Source organism: Chelmon rostratus, chromosome 7 (genome assembly GCF_017976325.1).
Source record: "Chelmon rostratus isolate fCheRos1 chromosome 7, fCheRos1.pri, whole genome shotgun sequence".
Lineage (NCBI taxonomy): Eukaryota > Metazoa > Chordata > Actinopteri > Chaetodontiformes > Chaetodontidae > Chelmon > Chelmon rostratus.
The window spans coordinates 21,330,375-21,358,287 of NC_055664.1; the positions used below are offsets into that span (position 1 = coordinate 21,330,375).

Here is a 27,913-nt window from a genome sequence, read left to right on the forward strand (position 1 = left end):
CCTCTCATCTCTCTTTATGGATCTTTAGTCGGGCTTTTGTCTGTTTGCATCGGCCTCTAATGAAATGCACTACTTGTTTTTCATGCTCTTATTTCATATTTATTATCTGTTTTGCAGATATAAGCCTGTATACCTTAATATGTGGACACAAACTGGTCATGCCTTTAGAAAAAACATATATATATATATAGTTATAAATATCAAAGTCAGAGGCGAGGAGGGTTTTGTTGTTAAGGTTTAAGTCAAATATAAACTGACCTACTATAGAAGCCTACAGTGGAGTCAGAGGTGACAGGTGCCCTCTGGTGGTGGAGCAAAAACACAAAAAGAGAAAAAGAAATACAAGATTCCCCCCCCCCCCATATTTAAAATGTTAAAATGTTGCCTTAATACATAAAAATAAAACACAACTTAAATCGTCACACTGATTAAAAACAAACAAAAGAACACACATCATTGTAGGGCAGTAGAAATAAAGAGCAACATCCACATATTTAGATCATTTTTCACCTGCTGTATTGCCACCGGATTACATCATCATTACATCATCATATGAGACAACAATAGTAAACGATCCATGTCCTCAGAAAAGGTCTAAAAACATCTTCAGTACAGAGAAATGACTTCAAAAGCGTAATTATATTTGGAAAAATATCTGACATCTTACTAGAATCTTGATTTAAAAATGCATTTTAATGTGCAGTTTAACAGGAAATACAACAACAGTTACAATAATCATATCAACTGATACCAGCTCTGTGGACATTACACAGATTAATGTGTGACTGGGTGATTAATGTGAGAATAATGGGGACTGTGTAGGCAGAATAAAGCAAAGCCTGTCACTGAGAAATTTGGCATCATACTTGAAGTTACTTATTAATCTAAAACTGCTCATGTACAACTTGTTTTATTTTAAAGTCCACCTTCCCGGTCATGATGAGGATGTTTAACTCTTTGTTTCCAGACTAGCATTAGCAGCGACTAACATCATGTTCTCTGACAGAGCAGATAACAGACAGATTCTGTCTGAAGACTCTCAGATCCTTCTTCTCCTTTTAATCATGACAACGAAAGCTTTGACAGCAGAAAATGTCATGGTAACTGGTAATATAAAAACACTTCATGTACTACAAAATCGCTAGTGGTGGAAGGCGACTGAGTCCATTTACTCATTTTGAGGTATTTGCATTTTATGGCAGTTTAACCTTCTACTCCACTTCATTTATTTGATTCCTTTACTTACTAGTTACTTTGCAGATTCAAGGTTATGAATACAAAACATCACCAACTAATAAACTGTGATGTATTATGATAGAATAGGGCATGGGACAGTACATTAAGTACTTAAAATTAGCTCCACCTTTACCAGCAGCAATGTCAGTGACATTTACACATGAATGCATCAATAACTAGTACTTCTTTCACCACTGATAGGCACATTTTGTTTTCTCAACAGTCTAGGATCATCCTATTAATACAGTTTGCATAATACATATACCATTTCATAAAAAAAACCACAAAGGCTGTGTCTGAAATCGCTCCATTATATGTGAGTGACATTTATACTTTATATTTCTATATTTATGGCCTCAAAGATTCCTACAATGGAACAAAAACAGTAGCATACATGGTGCGTGCACCGGTCTCTGCTAGCAGTGCCACAATGGAACAGATGTCAGTGATGAAGCAAAACGAAGATGACTCATATGTGGCTGAAATCTTGCTTCACTGCACACTTTAAACTATTGATTGTGTATTATATGGGCTGTAGTGAATGAGTGAACAAGGGAGTGATTTCAGACGCAGTCATTAAGTTCAGCTGGACCGTAAACAACACATCGTTATCTGGTTTGACCTCTGCTGTTCAGTTACAAATGTATTCGAGGACTAATCCAATAAAGCACAATGTGACCACTGACGACGTCGTCGAGATTAATGTGTTTGGGTCATTTGACTGATGACTTACTAAACACTGAAGTGGCTTTCATTTTTTTCGTTTGTGTGTATTGGATCATCTCATTCACCAGTGTCTTAAAAGAGCTCAAACCAGTTTGACTTTAACTGGTCTTTATCATGCTAAGCCTGCACGTGAGACAGGACAAAAGTTCACCACATGACAGCTGCCTAATGACTTCCTGTTATCCAGCTTCAGAAACATTCCTTTAACAAACCTGTTGTTAGACACACCTGCTGCAGCACACAGGTTCTGACCTTTTTCTGTGCTCCATGGTGTTAATCCACCAAATGAAACAAACATTCATTCTTGAATGAGGAAAAAAGAAAGGCTCGATAGAGAGGAAGACCGAGAGAAAGTGTGAGGCCGCAGCTGCAGCATGAAAGGGAATCTTTCAAATGCAGCACAGATGGGCCTCTGGGAGGCGTTATTCAAAGGAAGCTGTCCTTCACCTCATACCACTGCAGGGCTTCATGACCAATGTGGGCTCCCTTTTAGGACAAAATCATCTCGGGACAGGTTCCTCAAGCAAAGCTGGAACAAGAGGGTCAAAGGGACAAGAGTAAAACATCAGTACGGCTGATTTGCTGATCGAAAGAATTCATTGGCAGTTTTTTTGATAATGTCAGTGGTTCCATCTTGTAATTGTCTAATTGTGGGGATCTGTTGTTTTTCTTTGTCATATATGGTAGGAAACCAAATATCTCTGGGGGCTGATGGTCCGATAAAACAATAAAGTTAAAGGTGCCATCTTAGGCTCTGGAACATTTTTCACAATTTCCTGACATTTCTCAGAAAAAAGTATTTTTTTATTTTTAATTGAGAAAAAATAATCTGCATTTTAATCAATAATGAAACGAATCATTAGTTGCAGCCCTAAATGTCAGAACACAGCTTCTCTTGTGACTGATAAATCAATTTGCCAATAATGAGGCCGATAGTGGCTGATGGCTAATTAAATATCAATACAAACTCGTCATGTTTGTTCAATATGAAACAGGAACCTCCTAATTTTATGGCTGCAGAGTTAAACCTGCCTGCACAAGACACAGTTAAATGCTTCCCGTGAAGTTATCACAATGTTTGTGATAATAAAACTGTCATTTAACTGTTTTGAACTCCTGGGCCAGAAAGATGTCTGTGTTTTTGCATCCAGGTTGTACAGTTACACCTGCAATACCAGTACATTTCTGATGTTTTTGTGAGATTTAGTACTTGAATTCAAATATTCAAATTCAAAGTCAAAGCATTTTGGACTCAAATCAGCGTCACCACCTCTGTATAATTATTTGGTTTGTTAGTCAGCTTTAAACAAGCCCTGCCAACAGAGGGGGCTCTGTAAATAAAATAACAGAAGCTCGAAAGTAGATCGAAGTGTTTTTGGATGCATTTGCTGAGTTTTAATTGTGTTCTTTCCTTCCAAAGACATGACTCACTCCCTGTCCGTTCATCATCCAGGAAGCATTTAATTTAGTAAAATGACAGTGTTTGTGGGTTTCTGTGTTCAAATACACTGCTTTTAATCCTCTAACCTTTACAAAAGCATCATTATGCATGAAAACATGCATCAACACTGTCATCTGGACTGTTTTAGTAAGATGCTGTATTATCAGTTCCTGGTCTGGTCCGATCTGTATCACAGTTATTATATAGACCCTGCCAGTGACCTCTATGGGTATTGGTCCATGTAGGTCTCAATGTCCTTGTCACATGGTGCAGGTCAAAGAAACATTTAAACAGCAGCCCTGCAGCCAGGATTACTATCATCTCTGTTACTTATTAAATAGTGATGCAGTTTAATCTTCTCTAAATCTGCAGCTATTTTCAATTTGCAGTGTGGAGGGCCGATTTAATCCCACCTTCCCTGTTCTTCAGTTTTCATCTGAATCTGTGGCTTTGGCACCATCACTGCTGGGAAAAACGGGTCTACAGTCATGCCATTCAGCTCAGTCTAAAATCAACAGCCACAATGAAACATTGGACTGAATTATCAGTTTTGGCAGGCAGACAGAAAGGTTGTGATTGAGTTTGCAGGGTATAGCTCAAAGGAAGTTGTTTGTTAACGTAAACAGAGCGGCTTGACATGCCGCCTGTGTATAACTGTATGCAACAAAGCTATAGTCATGTCTTTAGCCGGTGAGCTTTCAAACTTACAAATGAGCCCTTTCACAGTTTTGCGTGGAAAAACACGGGTCTCTGTCCACATAATCAAGAGAAGCTTGTCTCAAGTTCAGCCTCTACTTCATCTGGGGATTAGTACTCTCTCAGTTAGATTTCACCACATCCCAACATCTCACAGTGTTTGTTAACAAAGAGGTAATAAGCGAAATATTACGTTTCACTGCCAGCAGAGTGTTGCCATGACAACAAGCCACTGATGTCACCACAAATGGGTGACTCTCGTCGAGCTGCACCGCCTTCGGTATCCCAGAATCCTCCTCTTTTCTGCCGAGGCGGCCGCGGGCCCCCTTTCCCCAGGTGTACGCCTCCCCCTCTGTATAAAGACAGGAAGGAGCCGGTCACTGTTTGTCCAAATTCTCAGCACAAACCTCAGGATGCAGTAATTCACACAAATCTTTAACTGACAGTGCTGCCTCTCCTGCAGCGGCAGCATAACGGCTTTATCTGTAGGAAGTCAAAGATGAACAAAGACGTCTCCTAACAAAGGAAACCTACTGGCATGACTGGCACTGCTGGCTTTCTCCCTAGGGAGCCAATCTCTGGAACAATATGACTATTAACATTTTACCCTCAGATTTCACAACAAAACACATATACAGACACACACACACATCTGTTACCTGTCTGTTAATCCATGTGTTTAAAGAACCATATCAAAGGTTTTGTGTGTTTAGGCCCTTAGCTGAAAACCCTGTGTAGCTTACATCACTGTTACCCTTTTTCCATGCAACAACAAGTTTCAACAACAAGACATGAAAACAAACATGCAAAGCCTTGAAACTTTTTCAAATGACAAAACCCATCACAGTGAACATTTAATCATTATTTAAAGTTACACTACTGTTGTGTGATCACAGAGCTGCTCACACTGTTTGAAACTGGGTGACTCTTGTTAAAATGCATCACCCTCAGTATCCCACAAGCCTCATCTTTTCTTCCAAAGCAGCTAAACCACAGATATCTGAACAATGCTGTCTCAGTTCAGAGCTGAGGTGAACCCTGTTATGTTTGGTTGTGCTTACTCCTACTCAAACGTACCGCTAAACAACTTAATGTTAAGGGGTGAAGGGGTAAATCATCAGGGAAAAATTGATTGTTGGAAACTGCTATCTCAAGTCCGAAGCAGAACAGCAACAATTTCATGCATAAACATAAAATTCACATTATCTTTTTTAGAATATATGCATGTGTGCTATTATTTCAACAGCTCACTGTTAAGTTTCAAATCAGTCCTTGCATGCAACAGCAATAACATGCAGTGACAAGACAATTCACCCATTTTAAAGGTCCTGCACACCTATGCTACATATACACAGGTGATTTCACCTACTCCAGCTCATTAGACCTCTTCTAATGGTGAAGTCAGACCGAATGTCACTTTTCGTTGGTTTCTATGCAGAACAGGGTGAGACATATTTGGTCGTCAAATACCCCACCTCCTTCATTTCATCTAGTTCATTTTGATTGAACTGTGATCAGCAAAATGGCAAAGCTGTCTGAATACCAGCTGGTTTTGAGAGAGGAGGTTAGACTGAGCTGTCAGTCAGGAAATATTGTTTATATTCTTGTTTTGTCACTGCATGGTGAAATAATCCAAGCAGCAGAGAAGGAAGGGGTGCTCTGTGGCTGCAGTGAGTGTGACAGAGATTAATGTCAGTGAAATGTTTGAGAAAATGCTGGCTGGACGGCTGAATTACTGAGCCCACAGTATTTCCTGTCCCTCCTGCTTTTGGCCACACCACACGAGTACTGTAAATTTAGCCATATGGATTTCAGTCTGACTGCAGCCTCAGGTCTGCGTGTGTGCAGACTGTACTTGACTAATACCTCTCCTGTTAGCTTTGTTGTACCAGCTATGTGGGACAAATAAGACCTTCATCATTCTTATTGGTTCAAGATCTCATGTATTTCCCTGCCCATCTTCAACCAGAGCGAATTAACTGAAAACACCTGTGGAGACGTGCGGCGCCTTTTAAAACAGAAAAGATCAAAATATCCCATATAATTCCTTCTACTCACCAGATCCAATAGCTAAGGTGAAGGCGTCTCCACAGGCAGCCATGGTGATGCCCTGCAGCCCGGGGACCAGGTAGGGTACACGGCTGCTACGACGGGAACTACAGCCCATCTGGCCATGCTGGTTGCTGCCGAAGGTAAAACACTGACCCCTTTCTGGACAAGGAAAATGTGGCTGAAAGTACTGATGCTAGGTTTTAATATCAATCCAAGTATCAAGACTTTAAGACAATAAATGAGAGAATGTTTGATTTCATAAAGGTTTTGCATAACAAGATTGCACTTAACATATGTATTTAGGTTTAGCACTTTAGCTGCATTTAAGAATTTAACATGTTGAAAGTGGTTGTTCCATGTAGCCTCTCATTTAATTCTGTGCTGCAAGAACCTTGAAAACTAGTTTGGCTAGTGTTAAATGATGATGATGTTCTCTTATTAATACCATTCTGGAGGCAGTCATACAGAAATGCATACAAAAATGTGATTTGATTGATTATTACTGGGGAGATTTTACCTGTAACAGCAACCGAATGGGCTGTCCCAATGTCAATGTAAACAATCTTCTCACTGGTCAGTGGCGCTGATTGGACAGGAGTGTAAGAATGAACTTCTTCCACCTGATTCGAGGGATTTGGTTCATCTCCGGCTGCTATTTTATCCAGCCCGAGCTTGTTGAACCTGACCACGACAAAAACAAAAAAAAATCAAGGTATGTATAACAGGTATAGAGAAACACTGCATTTATTCTATTGTTTTAAACCACTCCTTCAATATACAATGTATGTTCATCACAAAGCTTTTAAATATTTTCTATTTCTGTCTTTGTCTGCTGCAGATAGCTGAGCAGCAGGTATCTGAACAATGCTGCTCTGACCTGAAATGAACGCTGTTGTGTTTACTGTTGCTTATCCGACTCACACAAAGCTCTGCATCCTGTCCAAAACCTCTCTGAGATAGAGGGATTAACAATGAGAGAAAAGTGTTTGTCATTTTAGGAGAATGCTGCCTCACAAGTTGTGCAACATGAAAGTATCTCTGTGCACCATGGCATCTCCTTTAATCTTACACCACCCCATGCACATGAGCAAGTTTATTGCATAAGCCCATGGGAGGTAAAAGAGAAGATCACTTTCACAAAATGTACCAAAATGTATCATTTATGGAAAACATAGTGTCTTCTCATTAAATGTGAAATGAGATGTTTCCCTGGCTGATCATTAGCTCATTCCAGTCAGTGACATGTATACTGAGACTAATGGCCGTAGTTTTGTGAAGGAAAACAGAATAATTACCTGTTGCTTCCACATGCCACAATGCTGTACTGGGTGCTAATAATCATGGAGCAGTCAATTCCACACACCACTCTCTGGGCCTCAAATTCCACAGGTAAACACACCTGCTGTGGAGAGTTGTGGGTGTCTTGGGTGCCTAGCCCGAGGCGACCTTCCAGACACAGGAATAGTGCACTGCTGTCATAAATCAGTTGTATAAAAAGCAAATAACAAAAGATGAATACTTAGAGAGACTGAGTAAGTTTGAAAACAACTGGTTCATTTATTATACCATTGTCTCCCCTTCCCCAGGCAAATACTTCTCTTTCATTGGTCACAGCGAGTACGTGGGAAGCACCACATGACACCTGAACCAGCTCATAGCCGAGGAGTGCCTCAACTATCTTAGGCTGAGCACAAAAACAAGAGAGAGAGCAAAGAAAGGTCATCACTGTGTTTATATTACAGATTACAGATTTTTAAAACTTGGAACTAGTTGTCCACCAGTGTCCTGGTGGAATACCTTCAATAGGTACAACCTAACTTCATCATCCATGTTTCGTTGCATGTCATACCCCTCTACTTCTCTCACTTGTCTCTCTACAATCAATGGTCCAGTAAATGTTAATATGCCCCTAAAAATGTATCGGGAGCACAAATGTCTTTTTTACTGAACATTTTTTGTTCTGCAATATCTGTAAAAAAAAACATTTTAAAGCATGTCTTCCTTAATTTGGTGCTTTACCTTATCTATTTTGACACATCATGTGAGATTTATATTATCTGCTTCTGAGGCACATACAGTATGAAGCACAAATCTCTAGTAAATAAAACCTGTCACTTTGCTAAACACATGGATGCATTAATGCACATTATGTTGGATTAACAAAGATGCTGATGTTTTGAACTGAATGGAATCCAGATGGTGACATGACTTCATGTACTTTAAATCACAAAGTGCTGTAAGTAATGATTAACACTGTAGATCTGTTTACATAGTGGAGAAATACCAGAAATATACACTCAGCTGCCGGTTCTTAGGTACACCTAGTTAAAATCAATAGCAATAGCCATAATAACAGTCCTGCAATAAATCCTGCTTTAAAGCATGTTATACTGTTTTGTTGAAACTCAACATTGTGTACATTTGAGTGTGACAATATTTTCCTTTAAATGGTGGACACATACCTGTGTTACATCATTGAAGTTACCGTGTCCTAGACAGCCATTGCTCCCACTTCCAAATGTCATGATAATGCCCCTGTCTGCAAATTGAAAATAAAGAGAAGGGATTAAAGACACTATTAGTTGATGAGGGTAGGTGTATTCTTATGTGGACCAACAGAGTGCTTCTAATCCCTATCTAGGAAAAGCTAATCTGCGTCACTACAGTGAAAAGTGATGAAAGAGAGGCAACTGAACTGAGAGGATGTGTTATGTGTATATAATGTTTCGTATAGTGTTATCTGCTTTACAATGCTGGACGGACTGATGACAGCCTCCACTGGTTGGAGGGTTGACTGTATCCACTATTTCATATGTACGCTGAAAATGCTGTTTGTCAGTGTTTTGCAGCCGTGTGGTGCAGTGTGAGGGCAGAAAACAGAGAATAAACGCTGATCTTTTTTAACTGAGCTCCCTGCTAGGCTGACTGGGCATGGATGTGATGATTCTGATTAGTTATATAAAGTGGAACAGCCCACCGACCTGTCATGCAGGTGGTAAAAAGATCCCCACAGGACACAGACTTGATGGTGACTCCAGATTGTCCCTCAAGGAAACGTGAAATGAACTGAGGCTGCATCTGTTCCACCACACCGGGCAGACTGGCTTCACCAGACCCGACTGATGGGGCCTGCGACAACAAATGATCAATAGTCTTAATGGGTGCAAATGAGTGAGAATGTAACTCTTTCATGGAAAACATAAGTAACTAAAAATGTTAAAGAAAAAAATCCACCCTCTGATGCACCATTAGGGATCTGATCATCAGTCTGTGATGTTCAATTCTCTCCAGCAGTTGTTTTATTATTAAATACCCAAATTCCCCAGGCAGCCTCATTTAACTCTACATTTCCTGGAAAAAAACAATTAAAAAACAAGTTGCTTTCAGCAGTTTGTGGTGGCTGTTTGTACTGAAGCAGCTGCTGCTGTCGAATTTCAGATCTGTGCCTCTCCAACACTGGATCTTCCAGTCTAAGGTGGTCCTTCAATCTACTAAGAAGCTCTCTGAAGGGTTGACACCAAAACTGGATTTTTAATAGCTGAAAAAATTGAACTGCATTATAGTTGTTAAAAATATATTGATGTGACAGCTTCCAAAGTGTTTTTGGCAAGAGAATAAGAAAGGATACAACAACTGTAGATCACAGCTGTCAGTGTTATAGGGAGGGGTTTTCCTTTATAGTGCATTACTTCAGTGAATCATAAAAGCATCTTTGTAAACAAGTCAGAAATATATAAAATATTTGCACAGACCTCCCATGTAATCAGACGGCCGGACTTGGTCACTCCCATCTTCTGAGTGCGGCCCAGAGACACTTGCAGCACCTCAGTGTTGAGCATCGGCAGGCGGAGGGGAGCCGAGATTCCACTTCCCCACGTATACACCGAGGACAGCGGGAGGGAATGCACCTTCCCTGACCCTAAACCAATCGATCCATCTGTTTAGGAACAAGAAATATCACATTTGTTATTTAAGCACTGTGATCAACCTGGTACAGCTAGTTCTGCTGTATAATAATGGAATATGTCCCTGACCTCTGGACCTGTTGGTAGGAACTCTGCCTCCTGGTCTTCCTTGAGGACCAGTTTGCACAGTAGACAGTGGTTTCTCAATCCTGGAAAAAGCCAGAGGAGGTGATTTATTTCATAGAACAAAGCAGAAGAAAGAACTCAGACAAAACATGGGAAATCTTAATCTTAAATATGCGTGTAAACCATCTGTGTAGTCATCAGTAATGCATTAAGGCACTACCTGCGCATTTTGACGTTGCCTATATCTGTGTAGAGGTTAAGCAGGGGCCTGATGCATATGGGGAGAGCCATTATTTCATTAAGTTGAGGCCGTTTGGATGGGTCCAGATTGAGCATGTTGAGGATGAGTTGGCGGAGTTCAGGGCTGTACCGGTCTGAAATCGGAGCAAATGTTCCACTCATGATCTTCAAAACGAGGGCGGGTAGATTCTGAAAGCAAAATTGAGTTATAGAGTAAAATTACAAAATGCATTAAAATGTGTGGAGAAGCATAAATCCTCTACCCAAGATCCCTACCAAAAAAAAAGATTATCACATCAGGACCTCACTGTAGGAACTGATAGTGAAGACAGATTCAAGGGCAAACAAACCTTATCTGAAATGTTGTTAAATTATTGATCTGTGTTCAAGTCAAAAGCCCCAGTAATCTGCTTTTGAGTTAAACACGGAATAACCTGGGGTTGTCAAACGAAATGTTTTGAGAAATGGTAAGAATCCATCTCCCATGGTGTACATAGTGTTGCTCTGACGGTTGTTATGTTTCATTGCCTTTGTGTACAGCAATCTTTCATGCATTACACATTGAATTAAAGTGATAATACTTCAAACGCTGACACAAACACACAATATTTGAATCAGTTTTTGTAAAGAAAAAGCTTTATGTACAGCAGCCTCGAATGCTCTCTTAAGGCTTGCCAGCTCATAGAGCACGCAGCCCAAAGCCCAGATGTCACTCTTTTGGTTATATGGCTTTCCCTCACACAGCTCTGGGGAGATGTAGCATGGAGTCCCGACCACCTGCAGAGTGAAAATAGGAGGCATTGATTTGTGCCAGCACATGGATACAACATTTAGGGAAATGTATGTTGCTTAAGTAATTACAGCTCCAAGCTAAAAGCAATCTACTCACCGTGTAAGCTTTGCTCTTGCTGACAAGGATTTTGGAGATGCCAAAATCTCCAATTTTGACGATCATCTGGTGCTTGTCCAGAAGAATATTCTGCGTCTTGAGGTCTCTGTGCAAGATAAGTTTGTTGTGGACGTGGTACAGGGCAAGTAAGATCTGTACAAAGAAGTGAAGGATGGTGTCCTCATCCAGTAGAGAATTACAGCGCTTCTGTATGTAATCAGCCAGTGTTCCACCTGCATGATGAAAACATTGAGGAAAAAATAAACAATAAAGATGATTTCCATTTTTAAAACCATAATTACTTCAAAATCGATTAAGTTACTAACTAAGTTTAGTTCATAGCAGTGTGATGATATCAAAGCTGGCTTTGAGAACATAACAGGTGTCCCCATCAACAAAAAAGGGATCCACCACATAATAATCTACTGGAATATCACTAAATATTATATTTATCTTTTTAGCTGCTACAATGAAGGACTGTGTCTTCGGATCTCAGGCTAATACGCAATTCCAGCTTCAAGGTCAGAACAAACTGAACTAAACTCTACAACCTCCATCAGTGATTTCCCCTGATGTCAGGAAACTGGACCTATTAAACCATTTTTAGCAAAGCTAGGCATGTAATACTGCACATTTTTCTGTAACATTTTTGTCCTTTTCCCCAATTCACTTTAATTCAGTTTAGTTTGGTTTAGTTTGGTTTAGTTTAGTTGAGATTCTGAGGTAATAAAGAGGACATTAAATTAAAGACGACTCCAAGATGTAAAGATGGCACAATAAAATCTGAGACAAAGTGATGAAAATAAAAAGTTTATAAAACCACCAAGTTGCTTTAACTTTTTGTATTTCACATTCATATATTAAACCAATATCAATATATCAGTCTTATCAATGTGTAGCAGTTTCACAGAGACAAGACAATGTAATTTAGAGAGAGTCCAGACCTTTAGGAGCCTTGACAGCAAAGGTCTGTGCTTTAACCCAAACACAGGATGAGCTAATACATTTCTCATCTGAGGATTTCAGGCTGAATACTGGCTCTGGGTCCTGCAACAGAATTTTGAATCGATCTACCTTCTTTACGTTATACCTTGCAATATTACAGAAACATTATCTGATCACATTGTCCCACAAAACACCACCATACAGACTGATGTGAGGTGTTCTCATTAGGCCTGACATGGGAACCAGAAAATGTACGGTGCCCTAAAGCACTAAACCATGGGAAAAGTGAAACATTAGATATGAACAAAAGGGGGGTCATGTAACAAGATATTACAGTAAGCTTACCTGGTGCATACTCCATAGCTATCATGAGGGCCTTGTCCTCCAGGAAGTTCTCATAATATTCTATGATATTTGGATGGTTGAGCAGTTTCAGGACCTGACACTCGTTCTGAGCAGCCAGGCGCTCATCTCGTGACATCTGTTCCACTGGGATCTCCTTCAGGATGACAAAGGCCCCGTCGCTGCGCCTGCGGCACAGGTGAACGATCCTGACAGGGGAGGAAAACGAAGAAAAATCAAATGTACATTTTGTTTCATAAACAACATAGTGGGATGTTCTTTGGTAGTTTAGATCTGGTGTGCCAGTGTTACTGAGCATTGGTGCTTGTTTTGTTCTTGATCAACAAGCATTTTGTGAGGTTAGAGGAGAGAAAATATGTCATAGGGCTGCAACTAACAATTATTTTCATTGTCGATTAGTCTGTCAAATATTTCCTCGATTAATCAATTAGCTGTTTGGTCAATAGAATGTCAGAAAATGGTAAAAAAAAAAAATTTGATCAGTGTTTCCCAAAGTCCAAGATCATTTCAGTTCTATTATGTAAAGACGTAGACAAGTTAGTCAGTGGTGCAAAAATACTTTCACTACAATGCAATATTGTACCAATAAAATAAATACATTAAAAAAAAAATACCTTTTGGATCACACAAGAATGTTTCAACTTACGGGGCTTTATCATTGTTGTGTTACTACTGTACTGTATTTTAATGATGTATGTAACCTAATAATTCCACACATTGCTGGTTTTGGTAAACTTGAAAAGGTGGAAATAATGCAAAAGGACTCACAAACATGTTGCTTCCATTTGTGTGTGAAAGATCACCAGACATTAAGCAAAGATAAATATGTAATATACAAATTTCTGTCACATAGGCTCATTAAAACTCATTTACGGGATGTTGTGAGTCTACCTCATGATTGTTTAATCTAAAGTTTTAATTTACAGAGTAACTGCTGCAACTTCTAATACATTTAGTTGTGTACAAAGTACAAATTTACCCTCTGAAATGCTGTAGTATATCCATTGATGTACCATGTATATACTGCATGTACAGTTGTACAGTGCAGGACCTGAGTAAATATGCCTCATGGCTTTCCATTTCTACTGAATATTTCCTTAAAATAGTTTTAGGTAAATTATAAAATGAGCAGCGTAGTCTTCAAAGGCTTTTTATAAACCCAGTTACAGTTGACTGTTTGATGTATTCTGTTGTCTCATGTTGCAGACATTCTCCAGCAACTCGTTATCTTCTAACAACAACTTTGTCTTTCAAATGTCAAGTACAGCCAGTGGCAGTACAAAGGCATTTGAATGCAACAGCTAACTACCTAACGTTGCCTTATGGTGTAACCGGCCTAGCTAGTTACAAACTAAAAAACTGTTGAAAAGCCACACAAACGGTAATTGACAAAACCTGTAAAGTTTGCTTACATATTAGAAACACAGAGCGGCTTTATCACGCAGCTAGCCGCCACATACTTTGAAAATAACAATTTTTATAAACTCTCTTCAGTATTTTTCTAGACGTGTCTCCGGGGCGGCGCACATTTGACGCGTCCCGTTACATTTTGGGGGAAAAACTTTGGCCTTACGGACTTCTCGCTTTCTAAGTTTAAGCTTTGACAACGTCGTATTTTCGAGCATACAGCAGAAATGACAGCTCTGTGTAACTAAGTGTAAGGAAACTCAGAGTTTACCCGAAAGCTCCTCTTCCGACAACTTTGATTTTCTCATACTTCTCCATCGCTGCCCCAAACGTCTCCGTCGTCTCCAGGCAACCCGTCCCTACCACTACAGGAAGCAACGAGGGACAAAACAGGCGAAGGGAAATCTTCTTCCATACCATGTACCATACACGTCAAACAGATAAAACAATACAATGAATGCTGTTAAATACATGTTTTCAGTCACTAAGAAATAAATGTAGTGTCCACACCCTTTATTTTCTGTCAACCTTTCTATTCTCACTATGTGCTTTAGAAGCAGAGTACATGTTAATACTAGGCCTACCACACGTGTTAGTGACATTACCGATGGCTCAGCAATTCAAATGTTTCAATAAGTGAGGACTCTGAAACTGAGGCAGCTAAATTGAATTCATCCATTCATTATTTACACCTGTGCTATTACAGTGAAGTCAAAATGTCTGCTTTGAAAAAGGCCTATGAAAACGTAGTCCTTTCTTCTTGTGCCAGTAACTTTGAGTGGGCTCTAAATGTTTCTTTAATCATCAGAAATTGTATAGTTGTGCACTGAACAAGGCAAAAAAAATTATTTTGTAAAATCCACTTTTTTTCCACCAACAGTAATCTTGTCTGAGGCCTGTCCTAGATTTTGTAGTCATGATAAAGGAAAGATCACATCCAAATAATATATGTCTCTTTTATGTAAGGCGACTCGGTATTTGAGATACCAAACCAAATTACTGCTTTTGTTCAAGTACAGTGTTGTCTAAGAACTGTGCCAGGAAACAAATTAAGTGAAGTGAAAACTGAAATGGAGACAGCGAGAGAAACAATGAGACAGATGTGATTAGTGTAGCGTCTTCAGCACGGACCTCAGATACTGCAGTCTTACATTCAGACGCCTGATGATTATGAAGCGTCTTCCCCTTGTCTGAGATAAGCAGGAAGGAGGCTATATGAGCACTGTTTCCCCTCTCTGCCACTAATGGGGATAATAAATGCTTTGTGCCGTGACAAAGCCTCCTCTCTGTTGTGCTGAAGTACATACCTCCACTATTATCATCAATCTGAAATAATGAGATATCACCACAAACAGTGATCTTCTTGTAATTGAAACTTTTCTCTACAATTTGCAGTTTTTTAAATGAAGTTAGGTGGGGGGAAGATAGGTGAGTAGGTGGTTTTACAAACAATAGTTTGCTCTTTCTCAGGGATATAATATCTCAACAAAGGAGCGCCTAAAGGAGCCTTACAGCATATACGCTACTCCACAGACCAGCTTAGCGACATATTTGGCCTGTCGTCTGTCAGCAGGAGATCTGTCTCAAGATGTCAGTGACCAGGAATGTGCTGTGATGGATAGTGAAACTGATGCTAAACCTCAGGTATGAACCCGTGCATGAGGAACCATTATTCTCTGGAGATTTCTCAAGACATGACAGGAAGTTGTGGGTGATGCTGTTTCATCACAGTGATAATTTCACCTTTTACCATCACCTGTAACCGAGAGGCCTGCTTCACACTAGACATTATGGTGTGTCATTGTGGGAAAAGCACAGGTGTGAATGATACAATTAATTGAATCATTAATGTTATAAGAAACTATTAAGTAACTAATAATATATGTGTTTTTCTCTCCTTCTATATTGCAATAATTCCCATTTTTGATGGTTACAGTTCTCACAATAGCATCTCGAACACTTAAAACATGACAATTTGGGGGTTATAAACACAGCAGGTCTATTTAATGTCAACAAAGTATTTTAAGAGAAATTTCATAAATTATCACAAACCCACATTTTTCTAGAATCTGCAATGAAAAAGAACTATTTTACTGGCCGAGAAGGAAACTGAATCTTCCTCTCCTCGAGACAGTCCTATTTTTGTTTGGCTATTTACGATGCACTTGCTGGAAATCAATTAACCCCTAGATTTTCTCTCTATTGGCTGCTTGCAGAGTCTCCACAGCAGCCGTTTCTCAACAGCCCCTCAGGGGAAAGAAAAATCACCCAAAGATCAATATGGTTCAGTGCTGAGCCAGGCACAAAGAGTCCCATCTCAAACACCAATACATGATACCGGGAGACCTCCTTGCCTGGCTGCAACAACCACAGTATGAAACCTTTTCTTCGGTCACAAATCCTGAGCTGTTTCTTTGGAAACCTGAAGCTGTGAGGAACTACAGGTTTCTGCGATGAAACTATGAAAGCAACAGCCTCTCATTCTCTCACACCACGACTGAACAACTACAATGAGGCAACCAGGAAACATGAGAAATGGTATTGAGTTACATTTCTCTCTCTAACCTCGGGTGTTTTTTGTAACCAAGAGGCCTGTGCTCAATGGTAGATTAATACTCAGATTAGATTAATTATATGGTTCATGTTTCACAGTTGAAGTTTCAAAGAAGAAAAAGAAGAATTAGACCTTACACATTCAGTCTTCTCTTCCTTTTTTGATTCTCTCTCTCTCAGACACATGAAATTAATTACATTTGTATTTATTTGCAATTATTAATGGAGAGCTGTACAACTTCACATGAAGGGAATTGCAGCCATAATGAATCACAGGGAATTTTCTAGCACATCTGAACAATCAATTCCTCATCGTGGGGAGTCCTCCTAGGGTTTTCGTTTTTTTAGAGAGAGAGACGCCCCCAAGTGGTCTGATGAAGAATTGCGAGCCACTGAGCTGAAAAACAGAATCTGCTCCTCAGAGGTGTTTGTTCTTCACATGAGGTTTTGCTGCCATCTGGTTGTGTCTTTTTATACTGTAGCTTGTGCTCTTTATGATTTGAGAGGTTGAACAGAGAGTCGAGAGGTAACAGGAAATAAGGGGAGAGAGGGGTTTGGGTAACTTGCAACAAAAGTCCCGTATTATAACAATCTGTGCCAAAGATATGCTAAAACTACAATTGCAGGCATCATAAAATGAAGGGCACGGTGGAAATGCAGTGAGTACGCTGTAAGGCAACAAAGATTTTTTTTCAACATTGCATAAGTTTGACTCAATGTTTCAGTAGTACATCTTCAGAACAGACACAGTTTTTTTTCTGATTTAGGGGCAACATTTTAATTTATCTGTTTGTTTGTTTTTCTATGTGAAATCAATCAGTAAATGTGGAACAGATGTGAAAAAGCAGCATATGAGCAAAAGATATTTAATTTCAGAGGAAAGAAGAAAAGCAGACATAAATTATGAATAAGAAAGAGCTGGAAAATAAACAAGGGATCAAAATAAAAATGTGCAAATAAGATTAAAAAACACATGAGTTGTGAATGAACACAACAAACGTCTGGCATGTAAAGACAAGTGAACGCCTTGTATGGGTTCATATTTCTCACAGACAGCTGTGGTGCAGGTGGTCATGAAGGGTCTTAGCTCCTCGCTTCCTTTTTCCCCACCGGGCAGCAGAGAGGCCCTGCTGTGGGGAACGAGAGCCACGCTGTGTTTATGGAAAGAGTTATGGCCAAGAGACGAGGGTGTTACTGTTCGGCTGCCTGTTTAACATGCCAGATTTATATTGTTGTTCTCCAAACATAACAAAGATGTATATGGTTATATTACCATCATCATATTTACAGAAACATTGCTTACTGCTGGCATTGCCACCAATTTAAATAAAATAAAAAATCCAATTCTGTACTTGATCACTATGTGGATCTAAAGTACCACTTTATGCTAATATTCACTTAATGATCATTTATGGTGGAGTATCACATTCTTCCATCACGCTCTCTCCATTTGTCTTCAATGCATAATCTTGTCTCTTAGATAGTAACACAGAGGAGAGTAACAAAGTACTTTTTTACTCAAGTACTGTATAGTACAGATTACATGTATTATGTCCAATTTATACAACGTATATACACCTACTTCAGTACATTACAGAAGCATTTTTCTTTACTTCACTACGTTTATTTCACAGCTGCATTCAGTTTCTTTGAGGATTAAGTCTTTTAAAAAAAAAAAAAAAAAAAAAGCTTCACCTCACGCATTACTTTTACTTGACATGGGGTATTTTGCCGTTGTGGTATTCCTACTGTTAATTAAAGGATCTGTATACTTCCACTACCGCTGGAACAGCGTAAACAGATTGTCCAAATACCGAAACTGTGAATGTGGCTTGTAAATGACTAGTTCCTGTATAGTCCTTCAGGCTAATAACGAATGGAGCCCAACCTGGCTTGGGCAAAATTATTGGAGCCTGTATTTTTGTTATTATTAATACACTTAAAGCATGACGCAGGGAAACTCGGCCTTTACGCACGGTGCGTTAACGCTGGTGGCCATAAGAGTTACAGTGCAGCCATTTGACATTGGTATATGCCTTTCACGACATTCTTAACCAAAATCACGCCTCAACTCTGCTCTGTGATTTTATTCCTTGCGTAACTTGATCGCAGTGTCTGCCCCTCCTTGTTTCTATGGTTAAAGGGTGCAGCAACGGCAGCACCACCCACCCCGCTCCCTCTCCACCACTCCCCCCTTCAGTCTGCTCAGACAGGCGGGCTGAGCGCGGCAGCACATAACATTACAAGGCGTGAAGACAAACGCCGTCGCAGTGGAATGAGCTGCGACGGGAATCCCCGGCAAGCCTTCCTGTTTAAGCCCTGAACGCTGAAAGCGTGAGAAGAAAAAGTCTCCAGCATCAGTCGGACACTGGCTTTGCACTTGAGAAAAGACTTGGAAAAAATAAAAACAGAGGATCATCTCTCTGCAGACCCCTTTCCTGGAGAACATCAGACACCGTCCATCAACAGGAGACGTTGTCAGGAGCGCGATACAGCCAAAGGACGAAGGGAAGTAGAGAGTAAGCGCCCAGACACAGAGGGCGAGCAAGGGTCGGGAGGATGGACGCCCTGCTTCCTGTGCTGAAGAGTCACCCAGGCCCGTCAGTGCTGGTGTTCTCTCTGCTTTTCAGGGTGGTGCACCGGTTGCTGCAAAGCCTGCCAGTGCCCAAAGTGGTTAAGCAGAATGACCTCCACTCCTGGAAGTGGAGGAACCTCTCTGTCTCAATGGTGCACTCCCTGCTGACTGGGACATGGGCCCTGACCTGGTGAGTCGCCATCCAAACATCTGTCTGTCCACACTGGGACACCATTGTCTATTCACAGTCCACATGATGTGTTGTGTGTGCGGCTGTGGGTGTGCAGTGACAGTCTGTGGCAGCCAGGAGAAGAAGGGCATGTTCAGACAGGGTGAGGGATGGGGGAGACAATGGCATTTGTAAGTGGGGAGGGAAATGCCACTGTACACCACGAACCACACAAGGCTGTTATTGCCGTTTGCCTGTGCTGGTGAATTTGTGTCAGTCTCTGAGATTTGTAAAAAAAACAAAACAAAAACAAAAAACAAACAAATATTTTCAGTCCCACATTCAGGGAGCAGTCAGGGCAGCTCAAGCAACAGCCAACAGATATATCAACTGGAAAAACCTGCTGGCGAAAGGATTCTTGTGAAAGCATCGTGAGAAACTATTTTTCGGGGTGGGGACGGTGCTTGTGACTCATCTTTAACATCAAGAAGTGCAACCTAGGCCACATTTTTCAAAGCTGTCTGCACCTTCTGTGTGTTTTGCACTTAATATGTGACAGTATGATATGTAACGACTGAGAGGTGAAAGAAGCAAAGTTTTCACATTCAAAAGGAGGTTTTTGTAGTGGCAAGGAGACATGCTGAACAGCACACTGCTTTAGATTTTGCAGGTCTTTAAGTCATTTATTAACAATAATTATGTCATGGTGTGTTTATACAGGGAGGGGACACAGAGAAACCTTTGCTATTGGAGGTGTGCCTCTTGTGCCAAATGGCAGCATGACATTTACATTCACTTTGCCTGGTCTGACAAAAGACAGTACTCAGTAAAGAAGTAACAAATAATTTTGCAAAATCAGAGGCTGTTTTAGAGAAAAACAGTGGCAGAATTATAGAAATAATGGTATTAGTTTAGATATATAGACAGAGATAGAAACTAGACTGTCAATAGTATTAAAATGAACTTTTTCTACAACTACTAAAAGGAGGGGTATCTCTTGGTAAGGGAGTTAAAAAAGCTAAAACACCTGATATTAATGTCTCTGCTTAGTCAGGCTTCTCTCCAGGAGTGAGCCCATGTATGTGTGACTGAGGTGAATACAGCCCCATCTACCCATAACATGTGTCCCTCTCCAGTGTGGTGGTTTGGCCTGAGACGTTGAGCAACATCCACTCTTACCACACCCCTCTGTCCTACCTGCTGGTCTGCGTTTCAACAGGTCAGTGCACGCACGGTGGAAAAGGAACTCGTTTTTTTGCATGTTTTTGTGGATTTTAGGAATGCTGCAGTCTAAAGAGAAATGTCCTTGCTCGTAATGTGAGGCTGCAACAAAGGATTATTTTCACGAGTGATTCATCTGGCAGTTATTGTGTCTGACAAAGAAAAGAAGCAAATCTTTACATTTGAGAAGGTGAAACCAACAAATGTTGCAAATGTTTACTTGGAAATACGGTAAAACAATTAATCAGTTCTCAAAATAGCTGCAGACTCATTTTCTGTCAGTTGATTGATTGACTACGTGTTACAGCTCTAGTTTAACAAATGAGGAGGAAAAGTGGCAGGTGTTAATTGACAGAATTTTCACATCCACTCTTCATCTGAACTAAACCCCCCTGTCCTGAGGGCACAAAACTCCCACCTTTCCAGTTTCGGCTTTTCAAAGAAACAACAGAAAGGTCCGCCCCTCTCACCTGATTCTCAGAACAGACGAATGGGCGTCTCCTCCCAATCACCATGGACACCAAAGACAATCCACCAAGGACTCGGTGGTCTGGTTGAGCTGTGCTGAATGTGGCTGGGTCTTATGTGTATCTCTGTGTTACCATGAAGATGCAAATCTGTGGAGATCTGCCCTAACAACCGCAAACAGCTATTAGCTCCACTGAGGCCAAAGCCAGCCAGATACCAGAGGTCATGTTCTTTAACACTGGGGCCGATTGTGTAGCCACAGCTTGCCAGTCATACAGAGGCTTGTGGGGGCTCGTATTCACTTAAATACTTCCAGCTAAATGAGATTTAACCATGGATATGTTGTGAATTGTTCTGCTGGCATCTTCTTAAAACAAGGAGGAATAATTAACTCTGCCGTCAGAGTAGTTCAACAAACATTGACTCTTAATGCCTCTTGATGATCTCCTGGTGGACAACAAGTAACACAAGGGAAATCTTGCATTGTAATGTCAGATATATTCAACATGGTCACGTAAAAAGTTAGTAACAAAAACAAAACGTGTGATGACTGAATGGTCTGGTGGTGATACTCAACTGATGCAAATAATAGGTAACAAAAAGTTAATGTTTGCACATTAACTTTTATATAAAAACCCTCCTGTGAATTCAAAGCTGCTCTTATTTTGGACAAAACAGGAAACAAGTTGAAAGTCATCATATCTAAGAGATTATTTTATCCGTGTTTTGTCTCTTTTAGATGAAATCCCTCGTTTTTCAATGATTTCTTACTTGTTCCATTTTTATGGTGGAGTCAAGTGAAGCGTGAAAACAAGACAGCCGTTGCTTGGACAGCCACACATTTGTTTGGTTTATCAAGTCACACCTGCACACACACCTCTTAACTGAACACCTCAGCCAACATGACATTTACATTCACTTTGCCTGGTCGGCTGATGTGACAAAAGACAGTACTCAGTAATCAGCAGTACTGTACAAACACATGAATGGCTTCTCTACCATCTTTGCTTTCCATTTTCAGGCTGCACTTGAACCACTTCAACCAGCCTAAAATCATGCACACAGATTTAACATGAAAGTCAAGCGAAACTGGCAAAAAAAAGAAAAATGCCTCCAAACTCATAAACATTTCATACGCAAACGAAGAACCTTTATGCAGCCAAAGGCGCTCAGTTTACACAGGCTCAGGGGACATCAGTTACAGCACATACAGAAGCAAGAGGAAACAAAAGGAAAGCAAATACATGCTGCCGTGCTCATATGTGTCAAAACATATGTCAGATAACAAATTCAGCATGCAGTGTTGTCATATGTTGATGATAAGCAACGGAAACTGTAAAATAAAGACCCTGCATGTACAAATAGTCTGTGTCCATATGTCAGACCGACAGACTGGGATGTCCTGCAAACATTTTCAGGAAAAGTTTAACTTGCAAATATAAACTGGATTTTATTCTCATCTACATCTCCTTCCTGTCATCATCCTGCACTTGTGAATGGATGACACCTGTAAAGACTGTTACTGATATCTATGTATCTATATTTGTATCACCTGAATCTGGGCCCATCTTCAGCAGCAGCTACATGATACTGGCTTCACTATCAGCAGTCCAGATAAAAGTATTTAGCTGATTCACCCTGCATGATTCATAGCACTGACAGAGACAATGTCCTTTTCTCTTCCCTCTTAGGGTACTTTGTGCAAGATGCAGGTGATATTATCCTGACAGGACACGCAAGAGGATCATGGGAATTCTTAGTCCATCATGCACTGGTAAGACAGCATGCCTGGAGGCATGTTTTCTTTTTTAAATCTAGAAAGGTTGCATTTCTGCTTCAGGTGACTTTGTCAGGTTCAGCAACTCAACAAGAGAATACATGCAGGTGATACATGCAGGTGATTTGTTTCAGATGTGTGTAAAAGATGAATAGAGAAGAAGAGAAAGTGAGGTGTTATTTTGAGAAAAAACTTAAAGGCTTAAAGATTTCTTTTTTATGCTGCTATGCTGCCGATTAATTATTAATCAAGTTTCCACTGAACAAACAAATCCAGAGTGGAGAGAATGATTACAGGGCTGAGCTGAGCTGAATGAGGCATGTTGCCACCGAGCAGAAGATCATTGTGACTGTACTGAAAGAGCCAATATAGTCTCTTCGTGCACATGGACACAAATCCTCCATTTCTTTTGTGACACTTCCAAACTAATGTATTTCAATTGGAAGTATTTTTCGTGCAATAAGTTAGCAATAATAAATATGCAATGTCCGGCAAGACTTTCAAAATAAAGTTTGCAGAGAAACATGAATTAATAGAATAATTACGGTTTGGGTTAAAACAACTATTTCCTTTCTGGACTATTTCAAAAACTTCCCTGATACTGGGATGAAAGAGCAAACCAAAAACCAAAGCTAATGCTAATCTTAACTCACAAGCAATGCCATAATGTACATTTTTAACTCTTTGATTATGCTTTCCATACCTACAGTTCTAGATCCGAACAGTGGCTTAAACCTGCACTGACATGAAACTAGAATAAAGCTCTCTGTATATTTTCCATCCAACAACAGCTTATTTACTGCCATTTAATCAGCTTAACACTCAAAGAACGACCAAGACGACGCTCAGTTTCATTAAAGCTTATTGTGCTGCTTAAAAGGGTTGACTGCTGATGATTAAACACAAGCCCAACTTTTATCGGTTCTTAAAAGTCGACTTCAAATGTATCTGCAGTTGAACAAGTCTTTACACCCAAGTCTGCAAAAGGGGAAGCGCTCATACACAAACTAATTTTGACATTCAAATGACTCCTTTTTCTTGGAGGTGTCATGAATATTTTTGAAAGATTTTGGATGAGAGCATGCAAAGGGTTACATGTCAAACTTTATTTGTGTTGCAATTTTCTTAACAAAGTTGTTAGTTAACAAAGTGCTTTAAAAGGGAAAAGAGGTAACTGAGCAAGAAAAACCAGTCTGTGTCTGTCTCCTCTTCAGGTGATCGGGTGTTTCCTCTACGCCCTCTTCACTCAGCTGTATGTAGCCGGTGCCGTGATAGCCCTCTTTGTAGAGGTCAACAGCGTCACCCTGCACCTGAGGCTGATGCTGAAGCTGGCGGGAGCTCAGTCCTCCACCATGTACCACATCAACAAGTTCGCCAACATCTTAACCTACGTCACATTTCGCCTGAGCACACAGTTCTACCTCACCTGGTACATCATGCACAATTACTCCTGGCTGGATAACGGTGGATACTTTCTCTTCTCCATGATAGTAATGAATATCATGATCCTGATCTATTTCTACCGCCTGCTGCGTGCTGACTTCTTCTCCTGGAGTAAGAGCTCGGTGCGACCGAACTGGATACATAACAACAACTCCAGAAAGTTTCTCAGTGATTGATGGAGGAAGGTGTATAGGACTATTTTATTATGTTTTCATTCAGGGTGGGTGGTTACACATTTTGTCTTTCTCCAGACCATTCCTTGTGATGTCAGGTTATTGTGTCTCACTGCCAAAAACATACCCCACAAAACATCTGTTGGTGGCACAAGCTGTAGCCTTGTTCAGGAGCAGTGTTCCAGAGATGTTGAAAATTAAGGGTTGCAAGGGGGAAAAAACAATGCAACAGTGCTGTAATTGATACAAAATTCTGAGTTAAATTCAATGTTTCTCAAACCCTTGAGATGTTACCAAGCATTATGTAATCTCAAAGGAACAAGTAGACGTTTTGGAAAATACACCTAGTGGCTTTCTTGGGAAGCGTTAGATGAAGAGACTGATACCGCCCTCATGTTGGTATGGTAAGCATGAGGCTACACTTAACAGCTAGTTAGCTTAGCTTAGCTTAGCGCAAAGACTGAAAACAGCTTGCCTGGCACTGTGCAATGATGAGAATAAATGTTCCACTTGTTTTTGTACAATTCATCAATCAATATGCAGTATATAACATTTAGGCTATGTTAAGCTAAGCTAACAGGTCATGACTGTAGCCTTATATTCTTATAATCAGAGTACAGATATAAGAGTGATATTAATCTCTTCCGCTAACTCTCAGCAATTTCCCAAAATGTCAACCACATTTCAGCATCATGGAACCTTTAAGTAATCGTCTGACATTTTGTGAAGTATGTTGATTCACTTTCTTGATTTATACCACTCTATACAGTGAACATCTATAGCCGCCAGCTAGCTTAGCTTAGCTTAAAGATTGAAAACAGGGGGAAACAGATGGTTTTGTTCTGTTCAAGGTCCAAGGTACTTACCAGCAAACTCAACAAGAGAGTTTGTTGGTAGGTAAAGGTCTTTGCCGTTGCACAGAGCCAGGCTAGTGTATCCCTTTGTTTTCAGTCTTTTTTGCTAAGCTAAGCTAACTGGCTACTGGGCGTAGCTTTAGTGCAGTGCTACAAGAGCGGTGTCAATTTTCTCATCTAAATCTCGGCAAGAAAACAGATAAGCGTACATCCCAAAAATGTCAAACTAGACCTGTGGTCTGACACAGAATATTATCTGACAACCTGGCTAGCCTGTATGTTGCCTTATCTTTAAAATTTGCAAAAGGAGCAGTGTTTTTATGTGGTAACAACCTGCCAGCTGGTATTTTCTGACAGCGATCTTTGAATTTTAGCAGCCACATTTTAATATTCGCCAGTGTGTATGTACAGTATGTCCTCTCTCTGTCTCTATGATGCCATTCGTGGCTGAAGAGACACTGAGCTGGTACATAAGACACACTGCTGTGTCTGATAACACACGAGAATGCAGGACAATTTATGGTCCTCTAAAGGTTCTCATATGAAATCTGTTGATATTTAACACAAGCAGGGTTGAAGCTGGATCTTCCTGTAATCTAATAGCCGGATACCTGAGCTCATGAAGGAGTGGGCATCATGAGAAACCCTTCATAATAAGAGCAGACAGCAGCACAATCATTACTGATATTTCATCTGCAGCGTGAAAGAAAATGTTGTATTTGGTCTACTTGTGCCCTCCCAAGGAAAGCTGTCTGGAGACTTTGTGCTAGATCTGCTTCATGCCCAAGTGTAGTCATTCAAGATTGTGCATGCTCAGGTGATTGGCTCTTCATACCTAAAACAAGGAGCTATGCTCATCCACGTCCCCCAGCTCACGGTGCAGGCGTCTTCAGGTCGCCATCAACACATTCCTCTAACAGGGGACGGTCTGCCCCGCAAAGTCTAGAGGACGGCACATCTTATCACCTTTGTCGCCTCAGCAACGTGGCTTCTCTCCCTATCCGAAGGGCGCCAATCTCCCTAAACAACCCAACAGCTGCATTGTACTCCAGCAGAGCAAAACAGACCCGTCCTTTCACCTGGATCCCGAGCTGGCCCGAAGACGACCCCTTTGCCTGACCACGACCCTGAGGCCCCCACTAGGTGTAGTCAAGTGACAGAAAATTCCATCACAGGCGGTAGTTAGACTTGATGTGAAGTAATAGTAGAGTACCTTATTTGCTTCTTTGCAAAATAATAACTCTTTTAACAGAATAGATCCATTGTTTTAGGCGATTAAATGACGACCCTCAGATGAAGATACGTTTCCTCTTCCTCCTCTTTCCTCAAAAATTTATGTTTTGTAAATAATGTCCCCAAATGCGCATTCTGATTTGATAGATCTCAAATGATAATACAAGTAAACAACATTAGTGGACTTTAAATGCTTCCTAATCACGCCATGAATCATAAGTGTCATTTAAAAACTTCGTGATCGGTACATTTCATTTTCTATCTCAGCCAACGGTGAGAAAGTCCAGAGTCGAGAAGTGTCCGACCTGTGCTTCAGTGCCTTTACCGCAGTGCCTTTTGAAAAACAAGAACAGAGCACAGATGAAGATCATGGAAGTGTAGATATAGGTCTGAATGATATCTGTGTGCTTTTGTAAAAGCTCGGCCAAGAACAGAGATTTATGAGACAAGCATCATGTGAATTCATTTGACTATCTGGCCACAATAATGTATCTCGTGCTACAGTGACAACTGTTTTTCAGGAGCCCCTTATTTTGGATGGTTGAGTGATACCATGAATTAAAAGATTATTTAAAATCACTGGGATGTTGTTGTATATTTTCATAATTATACACTGATAAGGGAAGGTTTTGTGCATTTTTCCTCTGTTTTACATCCATGTCGTCACTTTTAAAAGATACAGTCAGATGCTGCATTGCCAGATAATAGAGTAGTACATGTACAACAATGTAAAAATACTGCATTACAAGTAAAGGTCCTTCATTCAAGATCCTGCTTATTGGCAAAATATACTTTAAGTAGCAAAAGCGGCTGATATTATAAGAGATTATTGTTGATACTGATGCACAATTTGTAAGTAGCATTTTACTGTTGTATTTGGTCATTTTGACTAGATACAGTCAGGTACTTTTCACCTCTAAAAGGTCACATGATAAATCTGAGGGGCCATGAGATAATAAATGGAAGAGAAAAGAAGGACTTTTTTTCCCCTAATCTTTGCTTTATTTGTGAAGTATTGGCTAATTTGACCTCTGTGAGCCACAAGCAGTTACCAAAGTAAACCTTCTGAGACGTTCAGAGGGGAAACATCCCTCATAGACATCTGGAAAACGTGGCAAGAAGTCACAACTAAATACTGCTTTTCTGTCAGGGGTCAGAAGACAAAAATGTTGGAAACTGCTGGTTTAAAGGATGTCGTCATGCGACGGGGTAAAATCCTCAAATTCCTGTTTCTGTGTCCAAATCTGTTTTAAAGTTGAGCTAATAATATAAATTCGTATTAGACTGGACTAACCCAGACTGAAGGAGCCTTGTGAGAGGGACCAAAAACTCCCTCACTGTGTATGCAGTCAGTGGCCACTTTATTAGGCACATATGTGCCATCTAATGCAAGCCAAACCAACTGTTCTGCCATCAAATCT

At 40.3% G+C, this 27,913-nt stretch overlaps 2 protein-coding genes across 3 annotated transcripts; one reads left to right on the forward strand and one right to left on the reverse strand.

Annotated features, from left to right (window-relative positions):
• Positions 1-471: 471 nt before the first annotated feature.
• Positions 472-14,368, reverse strand: nek8 (NIMA-related kinase 8). Of its 2 annotated transcripts, XM_041941120.1 has the most exons (15): positions 14,298-14,368; positions 12,602-12,807; positions 11,312-11,544; positions 11,068-11,199; positions 10,403-10,611; positions 10,186-10,265; positions 9,904-10,088; positions 9,133-9,280; positions 8,614-8,690; positions 7,718-7,835; positions 7,447-7,597; positions 6,669-6,832; positions 6,158-6,310; positions 4,293-4,451; positions 472-2,491 (listed from the first exon to the last, which is right to left on the reverse strand). In XM_041941120.1, the coding sequence occupies exons 1-15, from the start codon at positions 14,342-14,344 to the stop codon at positions 2,463-2,465; spliced, it is 2,091 nt and encodes a 696-aa protein (XP_041797054.1). In that variant the 5' UTR covers positions 14,345-14,368; the 3' UTR covers positions 472-2,462. The 2 variants fall into 2 exon arrangements, with proteins under 2 accessions (XP_041797054.1, XP_041797055.1); XM_041941121.1 differs by lacking the exon at positions 472-2,491 and having other exon boundaries at positions 4,369-4,451; positions 6,158-6,306.
• Positions 14,369-18,802: 4,434 nt separating this feature from the next.
• tlcd1 (TLC domain containing 1) lies at positions 18,803-27,333 on the forward strand. The gene is made up of 4 exons (XM_041941234.1): positions 18,803-19,344; positions 20,460-20,542; positions 22,704-22,786; positions 24,004-27,333. Exons 1-4 carry the CDS (start codon positions 19,139-19,141, stop codon positions 24,406-24,408), a joined length of 777 nt encoding a protein of 258 aa, XP_041797168.1. The 5' UTR covers positions 18,803-19,138; the 3' UTR covers positions 24,409-27,333.
• The last annotated feature ends 580 nt before the right edge of the window (positions 27,334-27,913 follow it).

Coding starts and splice junctions, on each gene's coding strand:
- nek8 (XM_041941120.1), bottom strand. CDS start 14,344: ATGGAGAAGTATGAGAAAATCAAAGTTGTCGGAAGAGGAGCTTTCGG. Junction 12,808..14,297: donor GTCGGAAGAGGAGCTTTCGG/GTAAACTCTGAG, acceptor CTCCCCTGTCAG/GATCGTTCACCTGTGCCGCA. Junction 6,833..7,446: donor GTGGCATGTGGAAGCAACAG/GTAATTATTCTG, acceptor TGTCGTGGTCAG/GTTCAACAAGCTCGGGCTGG.
- tlcd1 (XM_041941234.1), top strand. CDS start 19,139: ATGGACGCCCTGCTTCCTGTGCTGAAGAGTCACCCAGGCCCGTCAGTG. Junction 19,345..20,459: donor GGGACATGGGCCCTGACCTG/GTGAGTCGCCAT, acceptor GTCCCTCTCCAG/TGTGGTGGTTTGGCCTGAGA. Junction 20,543..22,703: donor GCTGGTCTGCGTTTCAACAG/GTCAGTGCACGC, acceptor CTTCCCTCTTAG/GGTACTTTGTGCAAGATGCA.